We start from the raw sequence: 26197 nt of genomic DNA on the forward strand, positions 1-26197 counted from the left end.
TCAATATTTCCTTTATGATATAAATTAGATACTAGTATTTTAAGTTCAGCTATCGACACTCATAATTCAGTTACTATCATGTTTTAGAAAAATGAATTCTCTGTTTTTAAAAATTTATCTCATCAAAAATAATTTTAAAAAAAAGAAGAAGAAAAAGAACAATAAAATACTTCATTATATTCAAAATTAATAATATATACAGCTAATGCTTATAATCTAGTACAAAATACACACACGCACGCACGCACACAGAAAATGTATGATTAAACGCTAGTGTATCGATGATAATAATGGAATCAATTAGAGAGAGAGAGAGAGAGAGAGAGAGAGAGAGAGAGAAAAAAAACCAAACAAAAAAATTAAACGATTATTGTCTTGATGAGAGGCTATTTATTCATGCACTGAAATTATTTTAACACCAATATATTGTGTACGAATCTTATTTACACCGACTACATTTGAAATTTATTAATATCATAATTTACATAATTTGCATGAAGCTCGATAAAAATGGCTACAAATATCAATATACTATTTTCCCGTTTCGTTTAATTAGCATTCCAACAAGACATACCCGACAAGACGACATTTAATCATTTAGTTTTTGGCCATTCGCAGATAAATGTCTTAGCATGAGAAATACAAATATTTCGTTAAGTAAACACTCACTATAGGCAATCCTCAAATGAGCTGCAGTCAATCTTAAAACAGATATCTTGTCCTTTTTGCGGGAACCTCCGCCAGATACAGTGGGAACCATTGAAGCCATCGTAGCGATTTGTGTATTCAGGTTATCCCTACGCTGCTTTTCCGCCATATTGCGAGATGCTCGCGGATTACTGGAAAATATGTAAAATTGCACATGAGCTAGAATAATCGAGTGATCGCTAATTTTTCAATTCATCAAAATCATTAATAACCGCTACACCGAATATCCATTATGGTTCGAATATTAGAGTTTACTTGTTAAGTATAGCATCATGTTATTTTATTTTTTATTTTTTGAATTTTTTTATCAGAATCTTTATTCTCCCAAGGTCTCCACATACTTCATTTTCTTTTTCACAATCACGCTTTCATACTTCGTTAATAAGCATTTTATGCCAGTTACTCGGTCGACTAAAAACAGCCATTTTTCAATGTATTTTAATTATCAATAGTACTTTATATCCTAAATATTCGATAAAAACTAACACAGTTTAATTCAAAATACATATTTTTCATTTTTTAAATATTTCATGTTTTAATTAGATATACTCTTTGCGATAATTTATCATGTTCTTAAATAAACTGTACATATTACGTTATTGAAGCACGATTATATAAACATTTAAAAGTAAATTTAATTTTTTCTTATCCTGTCACTCTTTTAAACGAATACTACAAATTATGTATCTACTGTTCTTCATTTCCGACAGTTTACATAAAGTATCGTTTTACTTTAATAAATTTTAATGACAATCCACCGTAAAATTATTATATTAAAAGAATTCGAAACTAAATGTAATCCTCGATAAATAAATTAAAGGCAAAAAAAAAAAAGAAAGAAAGAAAGAAAATGAAAAGAAAAAAAAGATAAAATTACGCCTTATTAAGTTGGAAAAAATAAAAAAGAAAAAAAGAAAGAAAAAAGAGAGAAAAAAAGAAGTGAAATAACGATTGCCGAAGAGAAAGTTAAGTTTTTCTAAAATACGAAATAAAAAATTTTTATATTATCAACATAATGGATAATCTATTTTTAAATATTGCTTATCACTATATATTTAATTTGAATATTTTACCGTAATTTCTTATGAATTTTTTGAAAATTTATCAGAATCTATTTATAAATATTTGTTAAAATGATTTAAAAAGATTCTACGATAAACAATTTCTTTTTCGATTTTTTTTTTTTTTTTTTTTTTTTTTTTTTAATACTGTAACTAATCGATGCAAACATTCTTTTGATAATACTATATTATACAAATAATTTATTGTAACAAAAAGTCTGAAAAATTAATTCGTCATTCAAGCTGACGAAATTTCTTTATTTTGAAAATAACATTTTATACGCATAGGATTTTAATCATTAGTAATTAAATGAAGCCTTGCGAATTCTATATTTATTAAACTGTATTATATAATATAATACGTCATTGCTATTATAGGACTAAGAAAAAATTTTTTTAACATTTTATACAAATTATTATTTGAATAAATCTGTTATTGAACATAATCATTATCAGTATATTATCAGCAATTATAGGAATATGAATATTAAAATATAGGTATTTACGAATGTTTTTATATTTACTTATTATAAACTCATACAGCGGCGCAATATTATTTGGTCAATAAATGCTTAATGTTGAATAAATCAAAATACTTTTAAATAACTATTCGATAAAATTTGCTTTCTGATAAAAGACAAAGAAAATAATGGCTTAGGCATTTATTTGCGTTCGCGTTGAAAAAGCTTAAATTGGGCATATTTTCAATAAGATTGCTAATCAAAATTAATTAAAAATAAAGGGCCAATGAACCGATGATTATACACAGTTAATATGACTGAAAGGTTTTTGAAAGAAGCACTATATTCCTATAGTCGCCGCATCAATTAAATCATAGATATTTTAATTCCACATCGTTGTTAATATGCATGGCCGACTGAATAAAGTACTGAGCAGCGTTACCTATGCATAAATAATAAATCGAGAATGTAAGAAGATAGTTTTTACGAATTGTATAGCTACAAGCAAATTATTAATGATAAAATAATAATAAGAAGAAAATAAAATATGTAGATAACAATGGGAACTTAAGATGAAATGTATAATGATACTACTGTAGCTGCCACTTGTTAGTTAGTTCATAGACTTGTAAAGATAGATGTGCGTAAATATCGAACACATCTATATAAACGCGAATATGCACACAAGTATGTTGGGAGAAGATGCAAGGCCAATGCGCTACGCGGTGACAGCAGGAAGTAGCGAGAGTCCCTGAAAATTTTTACACGGCGCAATTCCAAAAAGTCGGCATTTCACGGGACTGGAAACTTCAAGCGGCACGTCTACCGACAATTACATCGATGCTCAATTTGTCTTACTAACATCTTCTATCCACTCGACGCCATCCTAATAACTCCCTACACAAAAGGCATTTTTTACGTACATTATCTCAGCTGCTCCTACTTCTCTCACTCTATTTGCTATTGAAAATGACATTTTCATCGCCGAGCTCGTGCATACAAAGCTGATGCCTAACGCCTTTCAGCACTGCTGGAGCGACAATAGACATCGACTATTTCTTAGCTCACGACGAAATCAGATCTCAGGACAGAAATACGCCACTCGCGTATCGCGAACAAGTATTTTTTCACATTTGTAACTGTCTTTGCGCTCTGAGCCTAGACGATATTTTATATTATCTTCGGCTAAATCTATCCTTGTCTGCCTACCGCCAAGCCTTTTGAAGTGCGAGATAATGAAGTGGGGACGAGTGCGCATTTTTTCGCTACCGCCGAATAATATAATTTTGCAAACTTGGCCAAGTTTATGAATAGCGCTAAGCCTTAGCGTATAATTACTTGACGGCCAAACGCTTCCTTGTACATTCGATTTGTCGTAATATTACCGATTCTACATTGCTCACTCAAAAATACAAATACTAATAATATATTTTGTCAGAAAAATTTCTATTACCGTATGGATTTTGCAGCTCGAACAACGCCCTATAATATTACGTGACATAATAATCAAATTAACCTAACTATTATTATGAAATAGTTTAATGAACTTAAGACATCATAATGACGTAAAAAAAAAAGGTGGAACTTTTTTTTTCTTTACTCTGCGCTAATTTTAACCAGTATATTTACTCATAACCTAATTTCTTTTAAGTCTAATTTTATATTGTCTTCGAATTTTTGTTTTTCTCCGCTAAAAGAAGCCGTTTATTATCATAAATTTTTCTTCTCTTCGCTTTTTTCTTTTTTACCGAGTTTTCACGTGACATAAGCTTCCTAAACTGCATAATTTCATTAATTTTTCATGTACGTGCTACTGTATCTCGTTATTACATAATGACGTATATTTTTAACGTTGTAGAACTTATTATGATCCATATTTTTTTTTTGTAAATATCTTATTTTTAAATATACTAATCTTACTTTTTTTTTTTTTTTTTTTTTTTTTTTTTAAGAGCTTGTTATCCATAAAATCATACACTGTTTTCTGGATAATATCATTGTTGTAAAATAGTTTTGATCGTTACTTGGTTATAACCGAAAGTCCAAATAAAAGTTTGAGAATGAACGGCAATACTTGTAAGTATTTTCCTAGCGTAATATCCTCTTGGTATTCTATTTTATTTGAATATTAATTTTGTAAGCGTATTATTAGACATTTTTTCGGCCACTATTTTCGTAATCCAATCGCAACCATATATTTTACTTTTTATTCATTTATTCTTTTAATGCTTTCTCGTTTCTTCCGTTGAATGAAATTTCTCAACAATCTACAATTACCGTTTTGCTTATGACATTTTTAATGAAATACAATAGAAATATAATGTAATAAAAGCTCTTTCATGTAGAAAAGGGACGAACAAATTTATATCCATTAAACTTCCATAACGCGTCAAGCATTATCAATATTATTATGCGAAATCAACGCAATAATGATGAATTTAATGCAGAGCACAACCAGCTTATAATATTAAAATTTTTTCAGCAAAGATAATTAAAATAGCCATTAATGTTAATTATTTAAGAAGATTTATATAGAAATTTAAGACGAAAGGAACGAGTTTAAAAATAAAATGTATTTTTAATAATACCATCTAAAAATGGATCTGTTTACAAAATACCGTTCTAAGCAATTTATTAGAATACTATGTTACCGTCGTCATATATAACAAGTTCTTTGAACATTTTTGCAAATTAACGCATACTATTGAAGAACATTATTTAAAGAAATGATCGTTAAATTATTAGTCATGTGATTTTATAAAAGTTTAATAAGCTTTATTATTCAGCAGAAAAGAGGGAAAAAAAAAACAATTTTCTATAAAAAGTTTTAACAATAATAATGCACTACAGTTCAAATTCTTACTCAACTACAACCAAATGAAATGGCGATTTATTGTTCAATGTGAAGAAAATTCACATTCAAGCGCAAGAATTGAAATATGTTCGATAATAATATTGAACTCAAGCTCATTCCGGAATTCATTTTTACTACTCCATTAATTTAATCAGCTGCAGTTGCATTTCTTTAAATGAATAATACGAGAGAAATAGTTGAGAGGTGACAGGCTTCGTAGGAAAATGTCAAATAACGTGGTGCATTTGCCGAAAACGTTACGAAAAGTAACGAAGCCGATTTCTCTCGATCGCTCCATTATGACACTTTGATCTTCCCGACTCTTGTTATTCTCGTATCGCCTCGTTTTCATTCTCCGTTCCCCGCTCCTTCTTAACCTCCTCCTCCTCCTCCTCCTCCTCCACCTCCCTCTCCCACACACTCCTCCACGCCCCTTATCCTCCTACTCTTCGCGACTAGTTTCGCCGCTTGATAAGATGCATGTAAATAATAATTGTTGCCCAAGGCCACGGGGCTTAATGCGCCACACACAGCTCTTGGCAACCGTCTGAGGTCGCCACGTAGCGCATACAACCGACTTCCATTGCATCGCGAGGCATTCGTTTTAATATAATCGACGACTTAGAGAGAGAGAGAGAGAGAGAGAGAGAGAGAGAGAGAGAGAGAGAGAGAGAGACTTGCGGTTTACTGCTACAGACACCCTACTAACGTATGCTTGCAATTCTCTAGACACTTGGAGCTCATGAGTTATCGCTGCCGTCGAAACTTCGATCACGATCTCCAACACGAATGAGGAACGTCGAGCGATCTCTTTCTCTACATCGGCGTGAACTTTTTATTTCGTTATTAAGCACTTAAAGTTTCGTATGATTCTCGGCATTTCTTCGACAAGGCTGAATTCATCATTAATTAAATAACTCGGCAAAATACACATTGAATGGAAATTAGTTAGAAATTTATTGGAACGATTGATCTCTTCGTTCGAAACGAAAGTACAATCAAGCAAATATAATTATACTCATACGATTGCGACAAATTCTTTTCTTACACACATCGAGAAAAGTAACGAGTAGTCAGATAGCATGCGATTATGCAAAGTCATTTTGTTTTTGCAGCTTTTAATTTGAATCGTTATTTTAAATTATAAAAGCACATGCTCGCCATTCCCAGCAAACATCATTGGGCATTCAAAATGATATAATCAGTATTCGGCCATTCAGTAGGTATTTATTATGTAATTGAAAATGCGTTGTGATCTAGTTTCGATTATCTACAGAACTTATTTATACGTATCGCTGGCTGCTGTTCACGCGAGGAAGAAACGTTTATTTAATCAATTTTTGTTTATCATTGTCATTTCGTAAGCACCAATACTTGCGAACAAAAGTTTATAAAGCCAGAGTCCAAATATACATTTCTTCAACGTGACATCCCATTGTGATAATTATTATTCACAACACATTCGAACGACAGGATTTTCTTCTCCAAGAAATTTAAAAAAATAATCTGCTCACAACACAAGAAAATCTATTTCTACCAATACACTGTATGCTTTTACTCTCACTTAACAACGTTATAATATACTTCTTTATGTGCCAAACATTTAAATTTTAATTTTCTAACGTCTGGGACTATATTTAGATGAAATTAAACGTGTAATTACAAATATATCAAATATTGGATCTAAAGAAATATCAATACGTACACTCATTCAAGGTCACTGCTATTTCAGCTTCTTAATACTTCGGTACAATTACAAAAATACTCTATGCATTAACGGCACCGCGTTCACCGACTAAAATATTAATTCCATAGTACAAACGTATTAATAATTATGCGTAATGTATAAAGTCATAGTAGTTTAAAATAAAAAATAATTAAAAAAAAAAAAAAAAAAAAAAAACGTATAATGAAATTAACACTCAGTTTTCTATTGCAGCGACATAATCTAGTTTTCAAATGAAATGATTAATGACTGTTTTTTTTTTTATTATATTATATAATAAATCTAGTTCCTTTATGTAATATTATAATAGTAATGTTTCTAGTAATGTGATAATTAAAAAAATATAAATAAAACGTATAATAGATACTAACTTACAGTATTTAATTAATAATAGAGGAAATATAAGTTATAAAATTGGAACTTTAACAAAAAAAAAAATTCTATAATTAAGATGCCACAGCAATAATGAAATTTGGCTCTACATAGATACACATTTAATGCAGATTCTAGAGAAAACTTGTTTAGCAAATTACAAAACAAGCAATGTCGAATTATTTCCGTCCTCAAAAATTTGCTCAACTAGTTAAATATTTTATTTTGATATTTTAATCGATTAGACCTTACTAAAGGTGAGATTCATTAAAAATCAAACGAGAGTTTGACGGGGCAGAGAGGCGGGGCGGAACTGTTAATAAACAAGAACAGTTACAAATATAATTCAAATGTCCGGAATAATTTATTGACAATTGTATAATAATTCGAACGAGCAATTGAGAATATTCAAAGAAAAAATTTATTTTTCGTATTCCCTTATCGTAGTTTTGGAATATTTCATGCTTCATATTGAGTGACCGAGTGAGGTTTCTTTTGGCAGGAGGAAGGGAGGCGAGGATTGAAAAAGACTTGCTTTTATTTATATGATGCTTCTTAATGGTAATGCGATTGACGAAAGTCGATAAACTTGCCGACAACATTATCCATGCTTTGATCCGACCGTCAGCAGCGATTAACTGGATATTCAAAATTAATGGAAAATTCATTCTCAGGTATAAATGGAGGGTAACCTTTTCTCTTGCCAAACTGCTCGCGTCTCATCATAAGTTTATTTTAATTCATTTTTTCCGGTACTTCGACCCTCACCACGTAGCCTGCTTATATTCGTTCCGTCTCCCTCTTCCCTGTTCTCATCGTCTCTGTCCCACTCCCTCCCCTATCCCCCTTCTAGCCCCAGCCATATATAAAATGTACAATTATTAGAAAGCATAGATTAGACAGACATGATATATTCCGATTATATTGTTAAATAACCGATCAGGAGTTTCTGAAAAATTAGATACTTGGCAAATAGTTCATATATTCTAAAATACTTTATTCCATACGTTACAACACACTTATCGAATACTTTAATTAAAAAATTATACAAATAATAAAATTAATTAAATGGCAAATCGGCCAAGTTTTTTGTCATCTCATTGGTTGCCTCTTGAATTTTTTACTTCAACGTTACTTTGTTACTTGTCATATAATTTTAGATAGCTATCGAACGAGGCAGAGCCGCAATAAAAAATAAACAAATGCCACGATGAGTAATTTTTTTGTTATGCAGCTATGCTGGTAAATTGGGATGAAGAATTGAACCCGGAATATTTATATTGATGACTTACTGACTAAGCCAATACGGCTCTGTGTATTTGCTCTTTGTTTGTGCTATTTATAAACTTGGCAGGTTCTTTCTTTCGGATTTGAAAACAAGGAAATTTAGTAATATGATTAAAGTTTTTGTTTAACTTATATATTTATACATACATAACATTCTAAAGATTCAGAGTGCTTACAGCAGAAAGTACATTATAAAATGAGTCAGCTAAATGTTTGATTCCCTTAATGCTCAAATTAATATTTTTAAATGGAAACTAATTCGTATTATTAGAGTTGTGCATGCCACGCTTTAACGATATTTTGTTATACCAAATTAAATTCTAGCCTTTATCAGAAAACCACATTTTCGTATTTGATAAGCAATAAAAAAAAAAAAAAAAAACATTGTTTTCATCGAATAAAAAAAAAAAAACCTCCAAATAATTTATCACCTTTATTTATCGCACTATAACATTGTAATAGATATATCAGTAATTTGTTTAAATATACGTTTCATTAAATTTTGGACTTTGTATTATTATGAGTGGATTGAAAATTGAATAAATTTGGCGCGTATCTCTGGAAATTAGAATGTTTCGTGCATTATTATCTATAAGGATTCATTGAATTTTACAAAATGAATATTTAATAATTACATATTTATTAGTCTTAAGTGACAATGCTATTTTAATATTTTACAATTTTAATAATTTTACATCTACAAAAATTCATTCAACATATATTCAAATGTTAAATTGCATTAATAATTAATTTACAATACTCGGGTTAAGGCAAAATATAAATAAGAACAACGAACGCTCACTTTTTCTAACTTTATAAATATTTATTATGTAATCTAATTTATTTTATTTTTATTTTTTTGTAATAAAATTATTTAATAAAATAAAATATTACAATACTATTGATATTTTACTAAGCTGCAGTATCGAACGACATCGAACGACGACTCCCCTCCTCCTGAATCGCATTGTTTCCTAACCCCGTAAATAAAACTGCCATTCAAACCTTTTCTATAATTTCACGGAAGATTTCCTTGACACTCCCCTCCTCTCTATGTGGTTTCACCGAACAATATTCGCCGACTTTTAAAAATGATCTTTTATGCGTACAATAATGAATTTAAATTAACGTTGTCATGCACTGTTTAAATACTCAATGCTTTACATGTGGTTTTTCGGGGTAAATGTTTTTACTTTACAGTGGCTCGTAATTTATTTAAAAACCCTATGCAAATTGCAACCATTTGTTATTTTTCAACCGCTAGTCTGTTTGTAGCTTTGAATTTGACCAAAATTCAAAAGCCTTTAACGAATTGAACGATCCACGACTATATAAATGCTAAAATTTATTTTGACAAAACGTAAATCAATATTAACAGATAATTAAATAGTAAACATTGATTTTTCTTTATGTAATATCGTATGGAGACATTCTCGTTCGACCTGTCAAAATTCAATTCCTTTTTTCTTTTTTTTAATTTTAGAATTTAGAATATAGAATATAATCGAATTTTGTTAATCGAACAAACAAATAATTCTCGATTTTGATAACGAATTTAATAGTGAAAACAATTGTTTTTGATTATTGTTAACGTTATTATTATATTTTGATTGTTTCCATTCGTCGGGTACAAAACAATAATCTTCTCGTAAATATACTCATAAAGAAAAGAAAGAAAGAAAAAAAAGAATAAAAGATGTATTTGATATCTAAAAAAATATATTAATTATTTCGTTCGCTTAATCTCAATAGTATAATTATAATGCATATAATGCATTCAATACGCTTACACTGTAATTGACTTCTTAATAGTGATGAATTCAGGAAATTAGAATATTTCCGAAATTGCTACGGATAACCAATAATGGTTACTAGGTAAGTTATTATATAAGAAAATTTTGAAATACAAGGATCTTTGCAGATAGAAATAAATTATTAGTACGAGTAAAGTAAATTTCATTACCTAAAATGGAATAAATTTTCAATAATTGTGGTGGAAAAAAACTTAACATAAATAATCCCAATACATTGTATAAAAAGTTATGTATTATTTTTAAAATACAACTGGATATTTCAATTGGAAGAAAATAGCATTTTTTAGTATTTCAACTAATCATTTTATTATTTATCCTTTGATTTTTCATAGTTTTATATGTTTATTTATATTTGACCCGCATACTTAATAATTCAGAGATCTTCATAAATATGCTAATTAAAATATCAAGGCGGAACAAAATTCAAAGCATGATTTTGTTTTCACATTCATTAGCTAATTCCGTAACTTTGAATCCAAGCAAACAATGAATTCTTGATTTTAAGTCTCTTAATTAACAATATCGACGTTTATTACATTAATTGTTAGTATCGATACATATTTTTATTGAGTGCTCCAATCTCGATCTCGCTAACTGTCAATAAGCAATTTCATAATATTTGCTCTGGCATGATGTATATGTGTATAGAGGTAACAGACGTGTGTACACGAACTTAATTGTCACGTAGAAAATGCTATTCTTATACTCATTTTATGCTTTTATACAATACTGCTACATGATTAGAAAACTTAGCGGAAATTACACCACGATTACATCGTGAGTCGAATGATTAACTATTTGAAAATGACGTTGGGACAGGTGTTTATTCGATTCACGTAATCGATGACAACGGAAAGAAAATACTGAAGAAAACTAAACGAAATATGTTTACAGCACTTCGGTAGAATTAATTGCTTTAAAACAAAACTATTTTACCAATCATATATTTATTTCTTCCAGCATTAAATGTTTACGTTAACGATTACCGTAAGTTAAAGTAACATCTGAAAATATGAAAATCTAAGAAAAATGATATGATCGTTAGTCAAAGTAAATATGAAATTTAAACTTCAAAATGAATTTTAATTAATTTTCAAGATATTATTACAAAAAGATTTATGTACAAAGGATAACGGAAAATTGAAATTATCTTATCCATTGGCAAAAGTACGATGGCACGTAAGATATTTTACTCGAGTCTCGCCTTATTTCCATTTCAATATTGGTTGCATTTCTGGCGAAAAAATTGCTTTCTTCCAAAAACTTTCATTTATATTCACAGAATTATGGTTCAACAATGAAAATCTATTGAATTCGACTTTATTTATTTGTTCGTGTATCGAACTGCGCGCAAACGGCAAAACATCTGCTTAAAACAAGCTATAGCAGAAAAATCGAAAAGAAGAGAAATAAGTAAATAGGTGATAAGTCAAATAATAAAGGATTATAATTAATCAATAAATGAAACAAAAGAGATCCCTTCATATTGATCTAGCATATAAAAAAAAAGAAAAAAAAAAAAGAAAAAAAAAGAAGAAAAAAAAAGAAGAAAAAAAAAAAGAGGATTAATAATTTGAACATGAACTTGCATCTCTCACCAAGTACAACAGATCGATAAAGAAAAAAATCCTGTAAATTCAAGGTTTCGGGGGAGCTCGTAATGCAAAAGCCACCCCTCATGGTCTTTCTCCCCCTCTAACTGTGGCGCCCTCTTGCTTGCCATCAAGGTCTCGTTCGGATAGTTTCGATCCTCTTAGTTCAAAGCAGCAAGGGCCACTGACTCGAGTAAACCAGAGAGAAAATAAGACACAAAATCGATTTACCAAATACGCACATTGTCTAGGAGCAATTTCATGTGATTGAAAAAGAGAGACAAACAGGAGACGACTCTCCAAGACCCATCGCTAATATAGTTTTTCAAAACATTATTACAAAAATTATTATCTTTTCAACATTTTTTTTTTATTACATTACATTACATATGCCACCTACATTCGAGCTTATTATGACCAAAGGAAGAAGGGTGAGTAGCATGAAAAGAGGTAACTTTGAATCATAATTTATTACTCTATCGACAAAAACAACAAGGTTATTAATTTTCTATTTTTAAAATTTAGAGTTACTACTTACCAGGCATCAAAATTAAATTTAAATTAATAAATTCAAAATTAAATTAAAAACCTAATTTTTTATTTAATTACATAGCTTCGTTTTCTTTATATAATTATTGCCACATCGTTTATACTTTACCAAGTAATATTTAAGACACAAGGCATCAAAATACCAAACGATAGTTATTATTTATTTTATTTTTTTTTATACATACGCATAATATATGAGAAAGTTTCAAAACATTGTGAAAATATGGCATTCAAAACGATAAAAAGTAAAGCACAGGGGTAAGAGAGAAAGTACAGATATATACATGTACGCGCTTACTCTCTGGTTGTTTGCAAGCATATGTGACCGCACGCACGAACGTCTGTTCGATTGCGTGCGTATTCACGCGGATTGTGTGTGTGCGTAGTGGTAATGTTGAAGTTTGCTTGGGGGAGAATGAGCAAGTTGAGGCAGATCAATAGAGATGCAGATAACGTGGCCTTGATAGCTTGAAATACACGTGAAGAAAAAGAAGTGCTGGCGCAAATTGGAAATAACTTCGTGTATTTACATTTGTGTATGGGTGGATGAATAGGTATACCTATGTGGTGGTCGGGAAACGAAAATTGGATAGACTGATTCGGCAGGTTAGGCCACAATGTAAGCTTTAACAGTGTACAATACAAACACGCGCACAATACACACACACACACACACACACACACACACACACACAGAGAGAGAGAGAGAGAGAGAGAGAGAGAGAGAATATCTATATCGCTTGAAAAAGTTTCAAAGTATTCATGAAAATCGATGTGCACGAAGAGAAACGCGAAAAAAACAACTTTCCCAACTATACAGCACGAATATTTTTTTATAAGCATTTCACTGAAATTTCTAGAACTTATTAGAAAGCTTTATAATGCAATATAACACAGCCCAGTTAATGAAGTTAATGCAAAACAATGATTCTAAAACTTATTAAAACTGCTTTTCTCTAATATTGATAATCAGTGCGCCTGATTAATCAATTAAAATTCACAACATACTGAAAGATTTTCTTCGAACTTTATACAAAAAAAAAAAAAAAAAAAAAAAAAAAAAAAAAACCTTTTGTTATGAATTTGAGCACCCATAAAAAAATATATATACTCCTTTAACTCATTCAAAATTTAGAAATTGAAGTAGGTCAAAAGGGCTCAAACGGAATGTCAAAATTATTTATAGAACGAATGATAAGGACGGCTTAGCATATGTTATAGATTGCTGCATATGAATCATCATTTAACGTTATAATAAATATATATATATATATCCACTGCATTTAAAAGTATAAAAAGAATTTACAAACTTAAATAATAAATCAGTTTATAAATTTAATAAAAAAAATCTTATTTTTACATGTCAGCATTAATTAAATTTTAATTATTATTAATTTTATGATTAATTTATTGTCTATTAATTTGTGCAGCTGAACATGTACTATTTATTTAGAATAATCGAGTCTCAAGAGTTATGAAAAATTTTTATTATTCGAATTTATATAAATTAAAATGCGGTTCATTCGAAATGCAGAGTATGCAAGAAGATAAAAATGTTCTAATCTTACTTGTCGATTATACAGAAAATAAAGTAGGTCAATGATTAAAACAATTTTTTTTCTTTATACCGAATATCATACCCCTTTTGGGAAGTCGCGTATTTTTTATTACAGAATACAATAAAATCTTACACATTCTTTAATACCATAATTCTATGTATTTATTCAATCAATAATAACATTCATTTTAATATTATAATAATAATTTAAACAAATTTTGAAGGAAAACGGTTTATCAGCCTTTGGAGCATTACCATATAATGTACAATGTCACGATATCATAAACACATAATTCCATTCTTTTGTACGAGACGATAGTTAAAAACTGATTTCAGAATTTCTTTCCGTTATTATCATCTCAACGTCTCCGTCAACTAAAAAGGAAAAAAGAAGAAAAGAAAAGAAAAAAAAAAGGAAAAAGAAAGAAGGAAAAAATAAATGAAAAACCAAGTCAATCATTGTTCACAAATGATTGCTCACCATGACAACTAATACAATACAAAATCACATTGTTATAATAAATGTAAAAAGCATCGCTCGAGGCACTGGCGTTTTGGCGCGCATTATTCACTCGGATTCCAACTTCAAAGTTTTCGTGCAATGAATCCATTATTGTCCTAGGTCAATAAATGGGACCCCCAAGCTTTCTCTTCTCCGACTACTTCGTCGTTTATCTCTATATTCGCCTGTCCGCCTATCTGTTTCCTCCCCCCTCCCACCACTCGCGCCAGTCCGCGTGTAATTCCTTTTTCAGTAGGCAGCACCCTATCGCACTCGACACACGCCCATTCTATACATCTCCTTCAATTTCTTTTATGAGCATATCTGCCTCATCGATGGCGTACGTCATGTTTACGAATATTTGAGCAATGATAGTGGCCGAGTATATTTTTAATCGTTTTGCTGATTTTATTATAGCGACAAATTTTTTCGAACAAGATATTTGCCGAGCAGGAAGACTAAAATAATATGCATCGTAGGAAATATAAAAGGCTGCAAGAGCCAAAATAATTATGATGAATAATATACAATTATCAATTATGCAAATTAATACATTTTAAATAAAAATAAGAGTAAAATAGAGATCATCATCAGTCGAGTGTCCAAGCATCATTGGGCATTTGTCAAAAAAAAAAAAAAAAAAAAAAAAAAAAAATCTAAAGTAAAATTCGGTAACTTAATAATATTATTATTGGACCACTCACTTAATAATAAGTCATGTATTATCATTTACAATATATATTTATGAATATATATTTACTAGATAAACGAATGAAAACTCTATTTAATTTAAACATGTCTTGTAAAATTTTATTTCTATTTCTATAGTATAATTAGTTACTTCAATAATGATTTCTATTTCGTTAATAGTGTAAACATTACGAAATAAAAAAACAATACAAGAAAATAATAGTTTTTATGAAAATTTAAAATCATATAGTTTATTATTACTTTTTTTTTTATTTTTTATATTGAATAAAGGGGAAAGATATTTGCTCGAACGTTTTAATGATTCTGATAAAAGTTGTAAAACTTAAATAATATACTCGAAATAGTTCACGGGAGTTCAATGTTTGAATATTCGTAAATGCATATTTGTATTTGTATTTGTGCGCGGGAGTACGTGCGCGTTAAGTCAGCATAGAGAATAAGAGAAGTCACAGTGGAATGAGAAGCTGAAGAGAGAAAGAATCGTGCAACGACTGACTGCAAAGTTGCTATATACAAGCATACATGCATATCCGAAATGTCGGCGGAGTGCATTGGCTTCAGAGGGGTGGAGTGGGGGGAGAAGTGGTGGAAGAGATAGAGCGAGAAAGAGAGGGAGTAGGGTATTGAGGGGAGGTAAAGGGAGAGTCATAAAGAACGAGACAAAACTAAAAGGGGACAAGGAATGAGAGTGAGAAGAGGGTTGGTAAAAGCTGACCTTGTAAGATATCGTTATCCTTGCCCTCACCCCTATTCTCTCTCTCTCTCTCTCTCTCTCTCTCTCTCTCTCTCTCTATATACATATATATATATATATATATATATATCAATTCTTTTGCTTTTTTTTTCACTCGACTGTTTCGACATGTATATTTATTTTATCTACGGTACTATATTATAAGATAAAAGTACCTTCGTAGTTTTCGCTCAAAAACAATAGAAATTTCATATTAAAAATTTGTGTAATACGATTATTACATTAAATAATGATAAAATTTAATTGAATTATTTAATATTAAAAAAAAAAAAAAATTATTGACTAAAATATAAGACAAATAATTTATTTGGTTATTAACAAAATTAATTATGGTAATTGTTATTGAAAATTATTCAAATACTCTTTAAATAAACATATCGATAAATTGTTGATAAAACAAAAGAAAACTATTAATTAAAAAATTTTTTTAATATTCTGCATTCTTCGGTTAATTTATATTTTACGACTCATATCGACGTTGAAAAAAATTTTTGTAATGTAAATATTTAAATGACGTATTCACAGGTCTGTTAGCGAAGCTTACGAGCTACTAAACACTCCAATTGGATTTCAAGCGAGGCATAAGTTTTTCCCTTTTACTATCGGAGAGCCGATCAAGAATCTTCGTGTTGTAGTAGATCGATCGATGTTTCTTGGCATCACAGCCTAAGTTCGAGGTTACGCTAACCTTCATTTTGCTATGTATGAACCTCAGCTATCTAGATTCATTAATACCAAGGTCTTTCATTTAAGACGGCACTTATGCGCAAACATAGAGAATAACACAACGTTTCATGAACCTACCTGAACTCATAATTGGCATGATTACAAAGTATAATTATGATTTATGGATTATTATATTATTATTTCGCATCGTATTTAGAACACATCTATGGTTCGAGGACGCGATTGACATATTTCAAAATTATGCTGAAAATTCTCTGGAAGATACAGAGGCAAGTACGTTTGTTAACTCGTCCATTGTGATTATTCACTTCACTGACAATGTTCGACCACCTAAGTGAATCTAACTATTAAATATTTATAATATCATTAAAACGATGATGCAAACACGTAATAATAGTAAACTATATCGAATGAATTAGGTTGCGGAATATAGAATAAGCTTTTCTGCTTATATTTGGCATTGACTGTAAAAAAAAAAAAGAGAAAAAAAAGAGCATAATATTACAAGTTAATCCACGAATTAAATTGGAGTTGTCGGGAGGAAATGTAAACTGATGTTGCAATGAATGTTAAACGTAACTAAATTTTTTCCAATTTCGAGCTAAGACCTCGCAATTTCGAGTAAGCATAATAGCGTATGAAACTGTTAATACAACGGGTATTTATATATTCGAGCGTTATTATTCAAATTATTCTAGGATTTTGCGTATTTAAAATTTCGTTCATTGTATAAAATGTGGGATTTTCAAGCTACCGTTAATAAAGCACATATTACGAAAAATCAAGGGCGCAGAAATAAATTGACACATGGTATGCACCTAGTTTATGTATGCTGCTGATAAATATTGATATTGTACGATATTTTATTTATGGTTTTGTTAAATCTTTGACACTACACGCTCAAAAAAAAAAAAAAAAAAAAAAACACACGCAATAACTATGTAAAATAATTTTAACAAATACGTTTATAATAAGATTATGAATAAATATTACTTATGAATACAATAGCTTTCGGAGGAAGGAAATAGCAAAACTTTAATGCATAAAATTACCTTGTATATCCGCACATAGCATATTACTTTCTTATATTATTGTCTTCAAGTGCACTCGCAAACGGACCGCCTAACGTCTACGTGAGCTATACAGCTAAGCAAATCGTCAACTTTGTTATTTTCGAGTACACGAAGCATTTGTTTCACAGTATTCTAATATGCTATTCGCTTATTTCGTATTTTTAAGTACATTATTCTACAGTATATTTCTTACAAAATCTTTTATCTTGTTCTAAATCCTAAATCCCTCAAAAACAGTAGACAGCAAATAATATTTTATGTCTATATATATATAAAAAAAAAAAAAAAAAAAAAAAAAAAAAAAAAAATAATAATAATAATAATAATTGTAATCATAATTCTATATATAAAAATAAAAATAGATTTTTCACTTATCAAGCTTTAAATCATCATTTAAATTTAGATATGTAATAATTTAATTATCTCTTAATGTAATGAAGGAATGTGTTTTTATTTGCCATGCAAAGTACTTTGTAACACAATAGGAAATATAGTGATTTCACATAAATGTAATGTAAACGAGTAGGAAAAATCATGAATTATGATTTTAGAAACTTGGTAATAAATCGAATGAATATCAATCTATTAATCCAAGATTTAAAGTTTGTAAATTCTCGGCATAATATTATGACCGATATATACATAATTAATACATTAATCATACTCCAAGAAATGCGTTTCGATTCCACATTAATATTATAATTACTGTTGAATACAATGAGAGTTTAAGGCCTGCGGATTAGTAATAAAGTTAATGTATTAGCAATGAGTAAAAAATGACAAAGAATTTAGCCACAAAGAATGACCTTCAATGATTCGTCGATGAGGCGTTGCTAAATGACTATCTCAGCGAAGACTTTTGACATTAAACTATAGATCACTATAGATCAACCTTTTTCTACTGTTACAAGTATTTTAACATAATATTTAAATATAAAAATCTTAATTATTGATATGGATGCAGATATTTGGAAATGCAGAAGAAGTTTTACAAGCCAAACGTGTATCTTATAATAAATCTTAACTACATTTTTAATTTTAATTCTGTGCAAAAAGAGCAAGCAGTCTTTTACTTCAAAAAGTTAAAATTACGTTCGACAGTTTAATTCTGATTATTTTCACTTTTAATTGCATAATTCAGGCAAGATTGCAGTATGCTAATTATAGATACGAGGAATTTTTTGCTTTGATTAATTACATTTTATGGTTTTATTGGAAATAAATAAGGTAACGACGATGATATACAAAATAATGAACAGATTTGTTAATAAACCATTAGATTCATTATAATTTTTTGCCTATTTTCTTCGACAATTAATAGATAAAGAGATAAATTTATAGCTTTTAACGAAAAAATCTATTATTAATAATTAATAAGCTCTTTTGTTTCATAATTTTAATACAAACTTTCATTATTCAATTGTTTTTTTTTGTTTTTTTTTTGTTTTAATTATCTTTTTATCACACTTATTAATGACAGTGCAACAACAATCTTTCTAACATGCTATTTGTGTTATTGCTAAAGTGACTTTAAAACGTAACAAGATTGTAGATTTGTAACCTTTTTATGATGCTACCATATTACGTCCTAATCCTTAAAAATTTTGTATTTTTCATTTGCTTTTTCTCGCAAATTATGCGATACATCTAAAAGCATAAATTCGCATTTACATTCACAAATAACATTGCCATGTATATTTTATGAATACAATCCATAACTCATGGTTAAAATAAAACAATCTTAACTTTATATATTTAAAGTAAATATATGTGTTTTGAACAATAAATATATACTTGAATATTATTTCATTCGTAAGAAATTTTATCTTTCATGCATATTTATATATTTCTCAACTGCCGCATGCTTTTGCTAATAACTCGCTGCTACTCGTTGTTTAAACTATTTTGAATAATTATTCAAATAGAATGGAAATATTAAATTATATATAAATGAAAATTAAAAATAACATATTATTATCGATATTGAGGTGTGTGCAGTTCGCTATTTCTTTAGACAGATTTTTTTTTTTTTTTTTTTTTTTTTAAAGAAAACCGATTGATTCCTTCAAAATATCCTCGTTAAAAATGCCATTAATTGATAATATATTTTATGAGGAAAAGAATGTATTTAAGTTTACAACTTTGAAATTGCGAAATTATTCTGCGCATTCAATTTTATGTAGAACAGCCCACTGACAATGATATCTAATTAATATTTCGTAAAGCAATTTTTATTGGAATTTGGAACATCGTTGTATACGATTTTCATCCATGTAAGAAAATTCTCGAGCTTACCGACCCAGCCATGATGCTTTACAATAGACACGCATGCGCATTAGCGATTACTTCAGCTACGTGGCACGGCATCCAACTTATCATGTATTCGTGAAAATGCAAAGCTCTGCTTTATTGCGTTCGATAAAACATTAATTGGGCTAATATTTTTTTTTTTTTTCAAGTTGCATGCATTTATGTTTGATCAATGCTAATTATGACAGCTATCGTTATCACTTTTACAGCACACGTTTATTTTCATTAAAATTTCAGAATCTCTTACCCCTTTATGTATAAAATGTTTACAAGAAAAAATATTTATGTACATATTGTTAAAAGGTATGAAGTAAACAGTCAATTATAATTATAGGACTATAATAAAAATAAAATTTTCACATATTTTCATCGAATCAATAGTTATGAAAACTGTATTGTTGAAATAATAAAACAATGAGTTCTCCACTGTTTAGGATTATTTACAATCATGTTTTATTAGTTGTTAAAATAAAAATTATACAACTATATGCAATGGGGACAATGTAAAACGAAGAGAAAATGTTTTAGAGATTTTTTTCTGATGATCGTCGGAGGAAAATTTCTATCAAATTTTTATATAAATAAATCAAAGTATAACTTGAAGGGCTTGAATAACTTAAATTAATGCAAATTAATTAATCGATCCTTGTCTTTTTCTTTTTCTTTTTTTAATATATATATATATATATATATATATATATATATGAAAAAAAAATTTTTTATTAAGAGCATTCACGCACACATAAAGACAAGCAAAATCCAAACACTATCTAGTATAAGAGAATATTGTTCGATTGATTAAGTCAGACTATCACTATCAGTATTTAAATGACTTACGTATTAGCCATCAATTGATACAGGTGTGATACTTTCGATAAGATCGAGTTTAAGATTATAAAAGTGTTGAGCAATTAGACTGTTTTTTCTCCTAGTAATAAAGTAATTATGATTATAATTAGTAATATATAGAAGCTCGTTAATTATGCAGAATTTTTCTGAAATCGAAAAGTCTTTTTAACGTAAATTTTCTAGAAATTGTCGTAAGAAAATCAATTTCTTCGACAATGTAACACATGCCAGTGTACAATGTTGCAAATCTTATAACTTATATCATCAAGAGGATATATAAAGTAAAATTTCGATTGGAAGCAGATAAATTCATACACGAATGACAAAGATATTAAATGTAGTCTTCTAAAGATTTTTCAGGGTCTCGAGCACTCAAGTTATATAGAAAAATATGTGTATATGTGTATTACATAGGTAGAAGTGGGAAACCTCGCGAAGGCCACAGTTGGGCCGCAGTATAGACAGCTGTCGAGTTGCTGAGGTCAAAGAAAAAGTTTTTACTACGAAAGCCAGTAGAAGAAGAAATATATAGGCACGCAATCGTATTATTTAGTCGACAAAAAAGCCTTTAAGGCTCATTTCTGACAAACAAATCGCTCTCCTCGTATGAACAAAATTTTTCATTTATGTCGTAAATATGTTTGTTTTTTAAACTATACTGTATGTACACATAGATTATAAGCGTGGCCAAGACCTTGGAGTATCTATGAAATAACAGGTATTCTGAAAAATTATAAGGCACATTATTTTTAGAGTTTTGAGAATTCCACTCTCGCAGGTTTGTTATACTTTGGTCATGGGGCATGCTTTGGCCTCATCAAATTCAGGTAAATTTATACACGGAACGTATTATTTTCCATATAAAGTCTAATGCCTGCCGTGTGGATGTATTTTTCCACGCAATATTTAACCGGTTCATTATTACATTAATCGGTATTCTCTAATGGCTTTTTAAAATTTCTATTATGCAATGTATTACGAAAGATAATTGAAAATCATCTCCCGAGCTCAAAATTAAATGAAATTCATAAACAAGTGGTGAAATCGATTATTTACATTTCTCTCTCTCTCTCTCTCTCTCTCTTTCGTCGTCTTCTAATGTGTAAGATTTTGTAAGAAATATCCAAACGAAGGAAATTTATTGTATCAATTCAATCAAAATATAAATATATATTGGTCAAATAAATTTCATATTTAAAATAGATTGAAATAAAGTCAAGAAGAGAACATCTATTACTACAACTAAATAAGATAATTATGCTTATCGACATGTCTGTAAAATAATTCTAAATATATACTACTCTAATTATATACTACAAATGCGAATCTAATAAATTTTAGATAGTAAATATTAGATTTTACGAGTACTTTATTCTGAATAATCTAGTAAATATAATGTTAAACTTAGCGATAATGCAATTGTCGTAGTAAAATATCGTACGTAATACACTGTAATGAGGCGCTGTTATATGCAATGTAACATGTTTAGCATTAGGCTTTAGAACTGTTGCAAAAAACTCCAAGTAGAACTCAATATTTATTATATAACAAGTAATGCCTTACTTTAGCTTCTTCATGCGAATTCGATCATTTGTCTTACATCTTACTTTCGGAACTTGAGAAAAAATTTTTTCAGATGCAATACACATTATGAATCTTCGATAGAATCTCTTATTTATCGAGCTATCAGATTCAAATCAAGTTCCATCAATTTAATGAAAAGCTCGAAGGGCACGGAATAAAACTAGTCGGCAATACCTGGACATTTGTAGCCATTGAACGCTATTTTTAATTCCTTTTCCGCCTGTAATATTCTTCGTACAAGCATAAAAATAACTTAAAATAAAACTCATTTTCTGGCGAGTTTGAATCTAAATAATTTGATTAAACTTCATTGGTGCTGTTATTGCTTTCAAAAATCACCCCTTATTTTCACTTAAATTCATTCCTTTATATAACGAAAATAAGCAATACAATTCAAGAAAACATAATATAAGGAAGCCTTTCCTTCAGTTTATATTTATATAAAGGATATAAAATATTATTGTGATTTATTTTTATATAAGATTTTCAAGCGTAAAGACAATTTAACATTTAATATTGAATTACCTTTTAATTCTATCGGCTATTACATAATAGATGAGTTCAAGTGCAAGTCATGTCTAGGAATATATTTATACATATAGATGTATAGAAAATAAATATAAAGCATCTATTATTTGAGCAAAAATTTCTCTTTGAAATCCTCTCAGATCACGCTTATATATTGAACCGATTATAAAATTAAATATTACATTGAAACGAATTTTTTTATGTATGTCTGCTTATAATTCAAATCATAGATCTAAGGAGACAATCAAAGCAAAAGTATATTTTATTACTACAAATGTATGCAATATAATAATGAAAATACCAATAATCAATAATCATTAATTACTTGTGCAGAAAAATTTAACTGTAAGACTAATTTTTTCTCTGAATCTTCAAAAGGACAAAATAGTATTAAAGAATAGGAAGTAATAATAGATTTTGATTTTCCAACTAAATACCAGACAGCGAAAGATATTTAACTTTTACCCTTTAATTTAAAATAATAAAATAAAAAATAATAATAATAATTACATGGTAAATGAAACATTTTTACAGTATGACTTTTGGAGTATTATTTTTCAGTCTTCCCAAATATACATTACTTTTTCTTAATATCATTAAATCAATAATTTAACATATTACTCGCTATTACTCATACTAGTACTTATAAAATACATTTCCTAATGAAAGTAATATAAAATAAATTATAATATTTATTTAATTATCACGATTTATAGTTTGAAGGACAAGTCAATTTATTAAAAAAATAATATATATATATATATATATATATATATATATACATACACACAATTGAAAACGATTTCTTTTTATATTTATGTTTTAGTGTTTTAGTGTTTTTATACGAACCTAATTGAGATAATGGAAAATGAAATTTTTAATTATCGTATATGACAAACATAATTCCTTTAAATTATCTGTAAACTTATTGACGTGGCTGTGCTAAGATTAAATAGCTATTGATGTATTACTGGCGCTGGTTGTGCCCGGAGCTTCTGTTTATCTTTAGCTTCTTACAAAATCTCTGCATATTACTATAAAATTATGTTTATTGTATACTATATTATTATATGATTATGTCATATAATTTAAGAACATGATAGTCATTAAAGTACCGCCTCCTTTTTTTAGTCTTGAATCATTAAAAATCATAGCCTGAAAGTATATAGCAGAAAATCGTAATGCCTGCTCGTCAGAACTTACCAATCACTCGCTACAGTGTGTTGACAATAATTATCTATAAATAAATTCTTCTATTGTTAGGTATTCTTTCAAATTTTTAAATAAATTTGGATACATTAAACAATAAAATTAGTGTAAAGCTTTTCTTTTGCATTTAAGGCAAAGAATCTCTTTTTTCTATGTATTTTAAATTCTAATGAACATCCCATCCATACACGATTCAGTTATATATTTATTATAAACACAAGTTGTGAGAATATCCATATACATTATTAAATAGGACGGTAAAGAATAAAAGTAATTTATAATGGTCTCCAGGCTTATGTAATGATATATTAATAGATTTATAAATGCACGCGCGCGCGCGCGCACACACAAACACACAAACACACACACACGCACAAAAGCAGACAACAAACAAACAAACATAACTATGTATAGACGAATATATGTACATAATAAAGTTAATTAGTTGGTTCACTAGTACACTATAAAGTCACTAGATGGCGCATACCCCAAAAATAATTCTTACGCAAGCAAGTTCATACAATGTAAACTAGTTGGAAAATTGTGTTCCAATATATTACCATATATTATTTTATATATAAGTCATGTAATGATACTCTTAAGATACAAAATAGCATTTGCAATAAATTATTTTATCACAATTCTTGTTGACAAACTATCTTAGCTGCAAATGTTGGCATTAAATTCATTTGCTTGTAAATCCGATTTTCATGAAATAAGAAAATTCCCAAATTTCAATGTATAATACGATATATCTATTGTGAAATATTTGACTACAATTTAATAATAAGTAGATATACATAAATAATTTTAAACAATGAAAACTATTTAAAATAAATTATATTCGTATGAAAAACACTTAGAATGAATCATCGAGTGAATGCTGCCTCTTATTATCTCATATCAAGTTAAAGTGATTTACAATTATTTAAATTATTAAACTTTATTTTGAAATATTTTGTTTTGTAATACCATAGTTATGGAGAAACTCTGCCTTTTTGTATGCATTAAAAATTCGTATATAACTCATGTTCATACATAATACATATGTCTAGTCAAATAACATTTATAACCATTATCGTCTGTTTACAAATTAATATGTAATTTTTAATTTAATACAAAGATTGAAATTTGAAGCAAAACTAATATATTTCATAAGTTATCATTACGTAAAAAAATGTATTTTTATTTTTACACATATGAGGATTTATTTACATATAATTAAATAAAAGCACAAAAGATATTAATATAATTAATATTGAATTACTATGAATTAAATTTAATATTTTTTATTTAATTGTCATTACCTATTAAAATTAGTTTTTCGTCATAAAAATGAAGTATATAATGTATTTCCATCTGATAACCGATGGGGTGCTGACCTTAACATTCCCCTATTTATAAGAGGACGTAGTTTAATTTCGTAATTACAAACCTCCTTTATATTTAACGCGATGTCGTGATTTGATAACATCATAAAATCATCAAGAAATAAAGATAAGTTGAGACGGTTTCATTGCTAGTATCAGTGCCAGTTGAACAATCTTTATAATTACTTGACAAACCAGTCAATCAGTTAGTTATCGATTTGTTCATAAATAAGTAATGATTTCTATATCACCGTGATAAAAGTTTTAAATCTTAATCTTTACACTTACAATATTTCAATAAAAACAAAATTTTTTAAATTTTCTTTTCTTTCTTCTATTTTTTCTTCCTTTTTTTTCCATATGTACTCATTAATTCTTCGGTATACATTATTATAATCAGTTTTCAGAAATGAGTAAACCGGATATTTTATTCCAGTGAAAAGGATTTAGCATATCTCAAAGTGATCATTTCTTTTATATTCTTAATATATATATAATTAGTATTTGTTCCAACAATAGTTTGAATTAACTAAATACTTTGTAACAAAAAATTACTTTTTTTTTTTTTTTTTTTTTTTTTTTAAAGCATTATGTGATCATGAAAATGTATAGCTCAACCTTTAAAATTTATAAAAAGT

The 26197-nt window shown here is 28.6% G+C and overlaps 1 protein-coding gene across 1 annotated transcript in view; it reads right to left on the reverse strand.

The window, feature by feature from the left end:
- Positions 1 to 26197, reverse strand: part of LOC105363202 (aryl hydrocarbon receptor nuclear translocator homolog) — a 53880-nt gene that overhangs the window by 16319 nt on the left and 11364 nt on the right. Inside the window, 1 exon segment of the mRNA XM_011500829.1 lies at positions 670 to 839. Within this exon segment, the coding sequence (XP_011499131.1) occupies positions 670 to 839 (170 nt within the window).

This window comes from Ceratosolen solmsi, unplaced genomic scaffold, assembly GCF_000503995.2.
Source record: "Ceratosolen solmsi marchali unplaced genomic scaffold, CerSol_1.0 scaffold27, whole genome shotgun sequence".
In the NCBI taxonomy this organism is placed as follows: Eukaryota; Metazoa; Arthropoda; class Insecta; order Hymenoptera; family Agaonidae; genus Ceratosolen; species Ceratosolen solmsi.